Source organism: Coloeus monedula, assembly GCF_965178545.1.
Source record: "Coloeus monedula genome assembly, chromosome: 6".
NCBI lineage: Eukaryota > Metazoa > Chordata > Aves > Passeriformes > Corvidae > Coloeus > Coloeus monedula.
This window is the reverse complement of record NC_138786.1, coordinates 61,389,360-61,401,587: the sequence shown is the minus strand read 5'-3', so window position 1 is coordinate 61,401,587 and position 12,228 is coordinate 61,389,360. Positions and strand designations below refer to the sequence as shown.

Below are 12,228 nucleotides of genomic sequence, written 5' to 3'. Positions count from 1 at the left end.
GACAGGAGCATGTCTGCAAGGGGGGAGCCTGGCACGGGTGCTGGACTCTAAGAAACGTGATCAAGAGCAGGTCGAATATCAAATACGAGTGAAAGGTGAGTATTTAACCAAATACGTTGAAATTTAAATGTAGCTAAAGTCACTGTGCCTCTTGTAGGCAGCAGGGAGAGGGGGAGTGCAGTGTGATTCCTACTGGGAGTGCCTTGCCTGGGATTGTGGGTTTGGGTGGGTGGGGAGCTGGTGCAGCCGCCCTGGGGAGTTCTCTGAGGGAGCTGCGAGTGATAAAAGTTCCATTGCAGCATTTCTGTGGGAGAAAAGCTTTTTTTTTGGGAGGGTGTCTCCTAACCGGGATGGTAAAACTAAATGGAGCAGTTAAGCTGGTAGGTGAAGGTGTGTCAATGTAGCAGTTGTTTTTTGCTGCTTTAACAGAATGAGTTTCTTCATCCTGTTTCTTTTTGCATGGCATAGAATTCTTTTTCCCCCCCATAGATTTTTTTTTTTTTTCCTAGATGGCTTCTCAGTGTAATACAGAAATATCAATTGGAATGATGGAACTGTTTTAGTAATTGTAGATTGTCAGAGGACAACTGGAAACTGTCTGTGAACCAAAATATTGCCAATTTACCCCATGGCAAGGATGCCTCTTTACAAAGACATTTTGACAGGGGGTGGTGTGATGGGTGTTGTTTTGTCATTCTGCATAGAGCCAGCAGCAGTGGGATCCTCCTTGAGTGAGTTTTAAATACCCTTGCTGGGCTGAGATGAGAAATTAGTGTATGGTCATCAGAGCAGAACTTCTGCTTGCCTTTCCTGTGTGCTTAATCAATTCTAGTTAAACCCTGAGACTTTTATTTGGGTTTAGTTTTTTTGGACCCTGCTTGCATGTGAAAAACTGGATTTGTGTATGGCATTCAGAGATCAGATCTACCTGCCTCTGATTAGTGTTTGGGGTGGAAGGGTTCACGTGGCTTGTGCTTGGCTTTGCCCCGATGACCAGGAGGGGGACAGGAGCAGGAATGGAGCCTGGAGAGGCTCTGGACCTCACCACTGCAGTGTCATGCTCCAGATCTGGGAGATGATCCTGTTTTTGGTGAAGTGCAGGGAGGGGGAGCAGGATGGGGGACAGAGGCTCGGCAGAGCTCGCACTGCTTGTGCAGCTCTGAGATCAGACCTCAGCTAGTCCAGCACACATTCCCCACCCAGGCTAGCTGTTGTAATTCTGTATTTATGGCTCCTCTGGAAGCAGCTGAAGCTTTTAAGTGTGTCTCTGCTCTCTGGTCTCGGAGCAACAACCACTTTGTGCGAGCATGTCCTGCCTCGATGGCCACTGTGCCCTCCTGACCTTTGAGCCTTGAACCTCTTTAGCAGCACATGTTACCCTGAGCCTGTGGTTTGACCTGAGCATCTGGTGTCAGATGCTGGGAAATGTGTAGGGACTGACAAGGTGTGACTGTCCATCCCATGAGTTCATGGCTGGCTGTGTGCATGGTGTCAGCAGCAGGGCAGAGCTGGGCTGTGCTGGGCTCCTCGTGCTTGGGTATTGTAACTGTTGCAGTAATGTATTGTAATGATCAACTTAATTACACTTGTGAGAAATCTGCTTAATTACATATTTACTTTGGGGATTAGCTTCCCCCCCCCCCCCCCCCCCCTTAAGCATTCAATATTGACTTTGGCTGAGACAAATTTTCAAGATCTGCTTCCTTCAAAAGATGACTAATATTAGATCACTTAGTACAGGGAGCTGGGTTTATCAAGTAGCTGTAATTAATCATTTTGAAAGCTCCAGCTTAGTTTTGAGCATCTGTGCTTTTTCTCCCCAAAAGACAAGCTTTTCTTCCAATCCCTCTCAACCCTTCCAAAACTTTCTGTGCTGGATGTAATTTTAGACCCTGTAATTTTCAGTGAGCTGTGTGCATGCAGAAAATAAATACAAACTGGGAGGAGACTTAATGTTAAGACAACTGATGAATAATTAGTGTATTGAAGTGTTAGTCTTTTATTTGGATAACTTAATAGCCAAATTAGAGTTCCCAATCCTTGCTTTCTGTGCTACTCAATGCACTGTACAAATATATTATCACAGTAACTCCTCTCTGTCCAGAAATTATTCTATGTAACAACTATTCCCCCTTGAGCCTGAGCCAGACTCCACACCGAGCTCTCTCCGGTGTGGCAGGATGGCACAAGCCAGTTTGTGATAGCAGCTTCCAAAACAGTCAGGAATTGAGGTAAAACAACTTTAAATGAGTAAATCTTCTGCCCAGCAGCAAGGAGAGCCTGTCCTCTGCCTGCACCATGCAGCTTCTTCGTGGACTTTATTCCCTGTGCCCTCGGTAGGCACATCTGTTTTCATTTTTCAAGCAGCAGTGGAAATATTCTGAGCAACCTGGGTTAAATCCCTTGCCTTTTGTTCCCAAGAGAATGGGTGTCCCAAGGGACACTCAAGTTGAAGAGTCTTTTTTTCTTGTGTGCAGGAAAATGTAGTTGTAGCATGTGCTTCCTGTGATGGGTTGGTGGATTGGGAATTGCCTAATTAGTTTGGATTATGTCTGGATTTTTTTTTCAATATCTGGTGAATTTTTTTTTTTCTTTCGTGGAACAAACAGTCTGGAGAAGATTTGGATTCTTTCTGCAAAAATCCAGGTCTGTTCATAGCAATCAGCTGTGAAATGGAAAAATCTGGCATGTCTTGACCCCGAAGTTAGGTTTTTTACCATCGTTTTGACTGTTTTTTAACTTTGTGGTTCCTGCTGTTTTTAAAAAGACAATAAATGTAATGCTTGGGACAAAAATATTGTTTTTAGCAAATTGCCCTGGAATCCTCTGGTCTGTGTAAGTGCCCTGGAAGTTTTATACCATCACATGGTCAAAATAAATAACAGATCTTCTTGTTGCCCCATAAATGTATGGAATTTTCATGAGTGTGAAGCTGGGTTTTAAGACTTCAAAAAACAGTTTTGAAAATATCTGATTCTTTATGGCTGACTAAAATTCAGGGCTCTCTCCTGTTTTCTCCTCATTCTACTTCTGAAGCTGTCATAAATCTGGGAACAAAAGCAAGGTGAAATTTAACTCCCACTTGTCCGGATAAGAATGTTAATTCAGTATGTTTGATTTATGAAAAAAAAAAAAAAAAAAAAAGGCAGTGTTCTGCATATTCTGGTCCCTGGTCCTTATTTCACAGCCTCTGAAAGTGCTGTCTCATGTATTTCTGAAATCAAAAGCTTTCACTTTCATAAAGTCACGTGGGAAGGAAGAGTGAGGAAGATGAAGGAAAGCAAGGGAAGGGAATTATTCTCTCCCCAGATCAGCAGTCTGGCAAAGTGCATTTCTTCCTCTCCAGGCCAACAACTTTGAAGCAAGTGGTAAATGATTCCAGAAGCTGTTCCATGGCTGATATAGTTTGATAATTTTATTAAAGCTACTTTAAGGCTACTCTGTAACAACGAGAAATCTTCTTTTATTATTATAATTGGTGGAGGAAATAACACCTAGGGAAAACCTGTTCAAAACCTAATTCTTCCTCTTTTTTTCTTTCTTTCTCCTATAGGTTTTTTAAGAAATCATAGCTAAGAAAAAGCACAATGGAGTTTTACGAGTCTACCTACTTTATCATCCTCATTCCTTCTGTGGTTATTACAGTCATCTTCCTCTTCTTCTGGCTTTTCATGAAAGAGACTTTATACGATGAAGTCCTCGCCAAACAGAAACGGGACCTAAAGTTCCCACCTACCAAGGCTGACAAAAAGAAAACCGAAAAGAAGAAGAACAAGAAGAAAGAGGCTCAGAACGGGAACATCCACGAGTCTGACTCGGAAAGTGCCCCTCGGGACTTTAAGCTGTCTGATGCCCTGAGCACGGATGAAGAGCACGTCACTCCCGTCCCCTCGGGCGTCACCGAGGCCTCCGCCGGCGTCAGGGAGCGGAAGAAGAAGGAGAAGAAGCACAAGGCCAACCAAGATGATCATGTAACTAAGGACTTGGAAGGATCCAAGTCTTCAGGCAAGAAAGTAGATCCAGTCCCTGTTACAAAACAGCCCACTCCACCATCTGAATCAACAGCAGCTAAGAAGAAGCCTGGGCAGAAGAAGCAGAAAAATGGAATGGGTACCTGATGTTGCATATGCTTTTTGCACAGAACGCCAAAACTGTGTTCTGCTTTTTGCAAGGCCACAGAGTGTCTCTCACAACTGTTCTGCCTGATCTCTATGGGGCAAAGCTCCCTTCTAACCTTCTCCTTTTTTACAAGCTATTGCTTTTTTCCCCCCTGTTTTTCATCTGGCAGCAGTGCTCTGGTTTTCCTCCTCCCGTCCTTGCTTTCTTCTACTAAAGATGAAGTGGAACAGAGTAGCTCATTCCTCTGCTTTGCTCTGTGGTTTGGCTGCTTTGCTCTCAATCAGAATTTTGATTACCTGAGAGAAGGCAGTAGATGTTTGCTGGGTGCATTCTGAGTCAGGCTGTGAAAAAGTGGAGTCCTAAGAGTGGTGGCTCTGATAAGGGAGGGCATCTCGAGTAACCTCATAGCAGTCTGCAAAATAAATCACTGTTTAGGCTCAGGGTTAATGCACAGAGAGGTGTTTGGTGGCTGATTCATGGATTGGTGGTTGATTCATTGCTGCCCGCCTGCTACACCTCTGTAACTGAATGGAACTGATGCTAAAACTGGTCTGGCTGTTGTAACTGAAATATCCAACCTAGAACAGACCAAAAACTCATCAGAATCACTTCTGACTGTCTTGACCATATCCTCAGCAGCTGACATGTCTCAGTGTGGTTGTCTTGACTAGGAATAGAAGTGAAAAAAGAATAAAAATACCCAGTTCTAGAAATGAAACCCAAGATATTTGCAGATCCCCTTGTGAGATGCAGGCACAGCAGGTTTACACAGGGAGTGAGGAAAAAGAATGACATTGCTGCTTGATGTGGTAGATTTTTTATTTTTCTGAAAAAAAAAAAAAAAAAAGGAGAAAAAGACCCACCCACTATCAACAGAGAAAGTATCCAGTCTTGTTTGTGGGTGTTATCCAAAAATCTCTGTGGCACAGTTAAAACGTGGTCTGCAAGCACAGTTCTGAGGGCAGCCACAAGTAACTCTTATCCTTGATTACAGGAGCTGACACCAGAGCCCTGTGCTGTGCGTGTCAGCTCTGGCAAGAATCTTAATATAGCACAGGCTGTCCAAAATGATAAAAAAATTCTCACTAGAAACTGCTTTTAAAAAGAACAGTTCCCTAATGGGAAACACTTATTTTCTGCTTCTCACAGTCCCAGTAGCTATTGGGGGTGTGTGTTTAAAGTGCCCAAGTGGGTTCACGGAAGGGAAGAGTGCACTTCTAAATAAGAAACTAATATGGGTAACATGTGCTGTCTGCTCTGTCACAGTGAAATCTGGATTGGAGTTGTTAAACTGTTCCTTGCATTGCCGTGTGTTCTGCTTGCACATGAGATTCCTGTCTTAAAAATCACTGGGTGCTGTGGCTCTTGATTCTGCTAAACCTTCCTGTTGCTTTGGGGTCTCACTTGATCTGGGAAGTGTGTGTATGTGTGTCTGTGTATGTATGTATATGTGAATAACTTTGTTCTGATTTAAAAGATGTGAGTTTGTTTTCCTGGGAGTGGAGACTTTGGTTATTACAGATTTGCTGATTGAAAAGTATTGCTGAGGATATACAGAAGAGCATATTGTCTTAATTGTCTGTTGCAGATGATCAAGATAGTAAGACTGATTCTGTTGTGTCTCCTGCCAAAAAGCAAGAACCGGTGCTGCTCCACCAGGAGATAAAGCAAGAAAATGTGTCAGGGAAGAAGAAAGTCTCTGCAAAGAAGCAGAAAGTTGATAATGGTAAGAATTCAGTCTGTGACATTGTTCAGGTAAACCTGACTGTTAAACCTTTTTGCTGTCCATGCTTCAGTTTCTCTTCCTTTGGAAAAGGAACTTGTAGAATAGTAACTCTTTTGATTTGAAAAAGCAGGAATTGCAGGTAGGAAAGATTGCTGAGCCTGAGATACTCTTAAATTTTAGGAACATCTGGTACCACTGAGCACGGGATAATGAATGTTGTGAACCTTTCTGAGCTCTCTTGGATCCAAACATCCATGCTTGAATGAGGAGTAATGTGCAGACTTAGAGTATAAGCTGAGCAGGTTTTAAGTTGCTCTGAGCAAGGCATGTCTGGAACTGCTGCAGTCATCTGCCCCAAACAAGATTGCAGTTTTTTCAGCCAGTTGCTTTGGCCACATTCCTCTCTTACTGTCCTTTTGTTGGCTGGCTCTTGCTCCAACACAAACTGTTCATCTTTGCTGTCAAGGCCTTCACTGTTCGTCATCCCTTGTTCTCTGCCAAGATGCTGCTTCTTGTGTCCTCTTGGCTCACTGTGCCTCTGTGTATGTGTTTTTCTCCTTTTTTTAAAATTTTTTACAATGAGTGCTCTTGTGTCTGGCTTTTGGACACAGTGTGACCATGAAGTTCTGTGAGGCCACCTTGTTAGCTGCTCAGGACTCTTTGCTGGGGCAGCTGTGAAGTTGGGAGCTGGTGTGCTGCTCCTGGAGTAGGCACTGTTCCCCACTGTTCCCTTTGTACTTTGGTCAGGTTATAAGGGTGTAGAGCTATTGTGGGCACTGTTCAGTCCAGGATGGGGTTCTAAGCTGTGTAAAGTTCCTGTATAACTGAAAAACTCCTAAATGATTCCTGGAAAAAGCCTACTGATGGGGAACTTAGGATGTGATCACCTTTTATGGATGTGCTTATTGTTTTCCTGATGGGAAGCAGGTGCACTGCACTTCTTTAGGGGCCATAAACTTGTCTGTATGTGGCAGTAAATGTCAGTACCAGCTCAGCCAGCAGCAAAGCTGAGCTGTCAGTGCTACAGGGCAATAGCTTATGCATTACTTGAATGCAAACTGTTCCTTTTTCAAGCCACCTCTCCAAAATGACAGAGCAAAAATGAGCAGCGGTGGACATCAGGATTAGCCAAGACAGTACTATGGGGATTTCATCCTGCAAAATGTCTCATTGATATTAAAAAGGTTTTGAAAGGAGGGGAAGTTAATAAGGAGAGGAAGGAAAAATATGAGGATAGCAACCGGAGTAGCTGGTGGCTGTTTCTGCGAGAGGAGAGCTCTCCTCACTTCTGAGCTTGCAATGTACCTGCAGGTGTTTGCTGGCTGCTTAAGTGAAAGGCTCTTACCAGGTGACACAAAAAGGTCCATCTGGCCTATTCTGCTCCTTTTACAGCAGCCAGAATTTAAGAGTGTTTTATAACTGGCTCTCTGGCAGCCAGGAGTGCATACTTGTTTTGCACTGATGCCCAAAACCCTGCATCCCACCCAATTCCTCCTCTCTCTGTGCTGCTGCCTGGCATCTGTTGTCCATCAGCCCTGCAGTCTGGGCTGGCTGGGGCAGTGATTTTCCTGTTGGGCCATGCACAGCCTCTGGCATCCTGCAGGCAGTATGGAGCAGGAGCTGGGCAAGCAGCAGCTGCAGCTCTGGCTGTACCTGTTGCCCCAGGTCTGTCACTCCTGCTCTCCCCTTGCCTGCTTTTGTCTCCGCTGAAGAGCTCTTTGGACAGAGGCTGCTCCTTACCACGGTGATCCAGTAGTGTGGGAATGGAGACCTGGGGTCAGGCAGTAGCCCTGGGTACCTCTCTGCATGTTAATGATGCCCAAAGCCTGCTCTGACAGATGAGAGCTCTTCATTAAGTGCAGTGGAGTCTGCATGCAAAATAAGCTTGACTGCTGCCCCTGCTGCATGTTCTGCCTAAGTGGTTGAGTTCACAGGTGATGTAATCCATGAAAATAATGGCAGTGCAGCACCAGCTTTTAACAGAATAGGGACAAAAGACTTTACTTATATGTTAGGGATGCTGAATGGTTTCCTGCACAGGCACAAGTAAAACAGTCTCACTGATGCTATGTGCAACTTTCTCACTAAAGTGAAATGAAAGTCAAAATGTAAAGGTTCTTGTCTTCTTGTTAAAATGCTAAAAGGCAGCTTTGGAAGTAGAAATTTAATTGAAGCTATTAAATTACTATGCATTAGAGACCTTTATTTAATGGACTTACCTGAAGAGCTTTAATGAGTTAAACTGTGAAGGATAATAGTAATAGAGAGTATAACTAACTGTTGAGGTTAGAGATGTTTTACTTCAACTCTTAATATGTTAGGCACCTTTTCTAAAAAGGTTGGTGTCAATTATTCCAAAGCTTTAACCCATCCTATGGACTTATGATTACAGTTTTGGTGGATGAACCTCTTATTCAAGCAACTACTTATATTCCTTTGATGGATAATTCTGACTCAGGCACTTTGGAAAAGCGTGAGCCGGTTGAAGTTGTAAAACACAATGTGAATGAGGGGATCCAGAAGAGCAGTGGCAAGAAACTGAAGAATGAAACAGATAAAGGTAAGAAACTGATGATTCAGTCTGTCTCTGGCATAGCCTGCTTGCAAACCTCAACAGGGAAGATGTGTGGGGAGGGGGATCCTCTCTGATGTAATGTGAAGAAAGGATTTGAGGAAAACAAAAGAGCAGGATGCTCTTCTTGTGTGTGCTCATTTCTGCCTTGTCTTTGGCACTGTGGAAAGGGCTTTGTGCCATCTGAATCTTTTCAGCTCTGACTGGGCTTTTGTGTCCCCAGTGAGCACAGGGGTGATCACAGACCACACAGATGCAGCGAGGGAGTTCACAGTGGAGAGTTCAGACATTGCCCACAGGGATGGAGTCCAAACCCAGGGCGTTCAGCACAGGCTCTTGGAGTCTGCTGGAGGCTGGAAGTGCAGCCTGCATGCTCCAGGACTGTTCATGGAGCTGAGACTGACACAGTGCAATACAGAGTGACCTGAAACAGGCTGCCAGTGGAGGGAGTCTGGCAGTTTCCAGGGAGACTCCGAATTTTCCCTTCAGTGCCGTTGGAATTGGTTGGGACAGGGGAACTTCCTTCATACTCTCCCACAAATGCCTGGAGTGATTAATGAGCCTTGTGTTCCACCCTGAAGCTTTAAATAGGCCTCTGACTATGTCAAAGCCTGACAGATATACGGAGCCATGAGGTGAGACCTCAGATTTGTGAGTAGCTAGGCTGATTCTTCAGCGTTGTCTGGTCACTCACTTCATTCTTTGGAACCTCTCTTTTTAGTCTTGTCTTCTAAAATGCCCCCTGGAAAGCTTCCTGGCAGCTCTTTGATTGGATTCCCACATTCCTGAGGCTCCTCTTGTGCTTCTGGTTCAGTGGCTGCATGTTACTGTCCTGCAGCATCAAAGCCCCTCACGTGCACTCGTCCCTTCTCATTTCCTTGGCACGCTGTGACCTTCTCCATGAACTCCTAATTCTCCTGTGTCAGCTGGGATTTGCCCTCCCGATATAGAAATCTCCCCCTGCTCTGACTGTAAGCTCCTTGGATGCAAGGGCAAGGTCTCTGTGCCTTCAGGGAGCACAGGGCTCAGGCTGGTCCTGGCCCAGCTGCGATGGATTCCCGGCTCACCGGACTGTGGTCTCAGGATCTTGGCATATTCCTGGTAACAGCATCACTGATGATGTCAATGCAGCACCGATGTGAGCTGAAGTCTGTGGCCAAGACTAAGTTGGATTTAGGACTAGAAGAGAGAGTGTGCTAGAACTCCTCAGCACTCCCTCCCCTTGCTCTATTATTCAGCGATTTTTATCTGTGGTAATTTCTTTCAGGGCATAATGTCACCACTGCTTTTTTGTTCATTTATTTTTCAGACAGATCTTTGGGTTTGATGTGTAAATTGGTTTCAGAGACGCGTTTAGCACCTGTGGTGAGAAACCCAGACCCTTCTCCATGATCTATGGGACAATTTCTGACCAAGCATCACTTTTAAGCTTGTGGTTTTTTTTTATTCTTCCCATCCCTTCACATAGTTTTGGGCACTGGTGAATGTTTGACAGGTATATGGGATGCCTTGGTCTTGTGCTCCTGTTCCCTGGAGTCAGAGGGCCACCTAATGACCTGTCTACGTGCAGCCTGTTTGTGAGCAGTGTTTTTTGTTAGAGAATAGTTCAGCTGAATTGTCTTTCCTTGTGTGTGTCTTTTTAAACACTTGGTCAGCCACTAAGATACTGATTTATCTTCCTACTCCTGAACTCTTCTTGCTGCAGTTCCCTCAATCTAAATTTGGAAGTTAATATTTTTGTCTTCCATATATTGTAATCAAAAATGTGCCAGTTTTAAAAATTAATTAACTTGTCATGTGCATATTGCTTGTGCAGCCAGGCTGTCCTCCAAATTGAGAGCTCAATTTAAATTACTGTCATGATACCCTGGAAAGGACTTTTCAATTTTTCACATTTGTGCTATTTTTCTCCTCCAAAATCTGTGTTATGCTTTGTCTTCTTTCTAGCAACACTGTAAACGTTACCAACTGTGCAAACAAAGTGGTGGGATTTTCTCTTTTCCCAAAACTATCAGCTGGCAGATTGTTATCGGATTTAAATTGGAGAGATGTTGTTTTTGCTGAATGTTCATGACCTCTTGCTTCTTGGCATTTCAGACTGGAATTAAATATAATGCATAATGATACCCCATCACATGCTGTTTCAAGGCAAAATAAATAATTCTGTATGGAGTCCAAAGTAAATAAATCCTCCCTTCTGTGTTGCAGAGAATGCTGAAGTAAAATTCAAGGATTTTGTAACATCCATGAAGAATATGATCTTCTCTGAAGATGAGGCCCGTTGTGTAGTGGAGGTGTTAAAGGAAAAATCCGGTGCAATTCATGATTTCTTGCAAAAGGTAAATGACTGTGGGGGGCAGACAAAATTTATTAAACAAACAGAAAGTGGAAGAGGTGCTGTCAGATTAGCTCTGTCAATGTTCTCATGTGATCTGGGCAGTCTGTCTTTGGAAGACTCTCTCCAGCTGGTCTGTGCTTGCCTTGCATGCAGGGAATGAGCTGTCTGATGCTTTTGTGCTGCCATCTGCCATGCCAGGGGTGGCTCTGGCCACTTGGAAAGAGCAGGCATGGCCATGGAGAACAAGGAATACAGCAGGTGTGCTGCTGCTGACGCGCGTGTGTTGGCACGGGGAAGGATGGCTGCTGACTGTTGGGAGTGATCTTTCCCAAATGTGTAAATAGGATAAGCTGTGGGAGAAATTCAGAACAAGCTGCTGTGGCTGTGCACTTGATCAGCTAATTCTGTGTTTTGCGAGTCTATACAATGTAGTCTGACTTCTTTTGGATATTTTTCATAGGATCGTAGAGCAATTCAGGTTTGGAAGGGACCTCAATGGGTTTGTAGTCCAGCCTCCGACTTGAAGCAGGAACAGCTCTGAGGTCAGCCCACAGTGCTCAGGGCTTTGTTCAGTCTGGATATCTTGAAGCTGTCAGGGAATGGGCCTGCAAAACCCCTCTGGGCAACCTGTGCCAGTGCTTGGCAGTTCTTTTTAATTCTTGTAGTCAAGACAGAAGAGAATGGTGTCCACCAATATCTTACCAATACGGAATCACACAATCCTTGGGGTTGGAAGGGAGCTCTGGAGGCCACCCCAAGTCCCTGGCCAGGGCAGGGCCACCTGGAGCAGGTGACACAGAAATGCGGATTTGAAATGTCTCCAGAGAAGGAAACTCCACCCCTTCCTTGGGCAGCTGTTCCAGGGCTCTACCCCCTCCAGGGAAAGCAGTTCTTCCTCACGTTGAGGTGAAACTTGTTGTGTTTTAGTTTGTGACCATTGCTCACCATCCTGTTGCTGGGCACACACCTACTCCTCCCTGCCATGACTCACTGTGGGTGTCACTGTGTCACATCCTGAATATCCCTCTTGAACTCTGGCAGTCCTGTGTTCTTCTGCAGACATGGTACCAGAGCAGAAATGCAGAACTGGCTACGTGTCAGCCCAGTTAATGCAATGTATCACCATAACGACACAGTTTGGGCTGGGTGGGACTTCAGGATGTTGTGCAGTCCAGCAGCCATCTCAGAACAGGTCCAACACTGAATTCTGAGCAAGTTGCTCAGGAATTTGTGCAGTTGCATCTTGAAAACCTCCAAGGACAAAACCCAGTAGTGCTACACTTGGAATGGTGTCACCTGTTCTAGCAGCCACCCTGCCTGCTGTGTTTTTTTCTGTTAAAGGAAGGTTTGGTGTTTATGCTGAACCTTTAGGATGAAAATGAGTTCCTGGGTTTGTACACAACAAAAAAATGTAGGTTTCTGTAGGTGGAAGTGTGAACAGTGTTCTCTCTGTAGCTCATGGAAGTCACTGAC

At 44.6% G+C, this 12,228-nt stretch overlaps 1 protein-coding gene across 9 annotated transcripts in view; it reads left to right on the top strand.

Moving 5' to 3' along the window:
* Positions 1 to 12,228, top strand: part of KTN1 (kinectin 1) — a 75,172-nt gene that overhangs the window by 19,238 nt on the left and 43,706 nt on the right. For 7 of the 9 annotated variants that reach the window (XM_082283509.1, XM_082283506.1, XM_082283505.1 and 4 more), the window contains exons 2-5: positions 3,554 to 4,110; positions 5,708 to 5,845; positions 8,238 to 8,405; positions 10,626 to 10,756. In XM_082283509.1, coding sequence (XP_082139635.1) covers positions 3,588 to 4,110; positions 5,708 to 5,845; positions 8,238 to 8,405; positions 10,626 to 10,756 — 960 coding nt within the window. In that variant the 5' untranslated portion in view covers positions 3,554 to 3,587. Of the gene's footprint in view, positions 1 to 33; positions 96 to 3,553; positions 4,111 to 5,707; positions 5,846 to 8,237; positions 8,406 to 10,625; positions 10,757 to 12,228 lie in introns of those variants that run through there. The other 2 variants (XM_082283502.1, XM_082283504.1) reach the window with 2 other exon arrangements.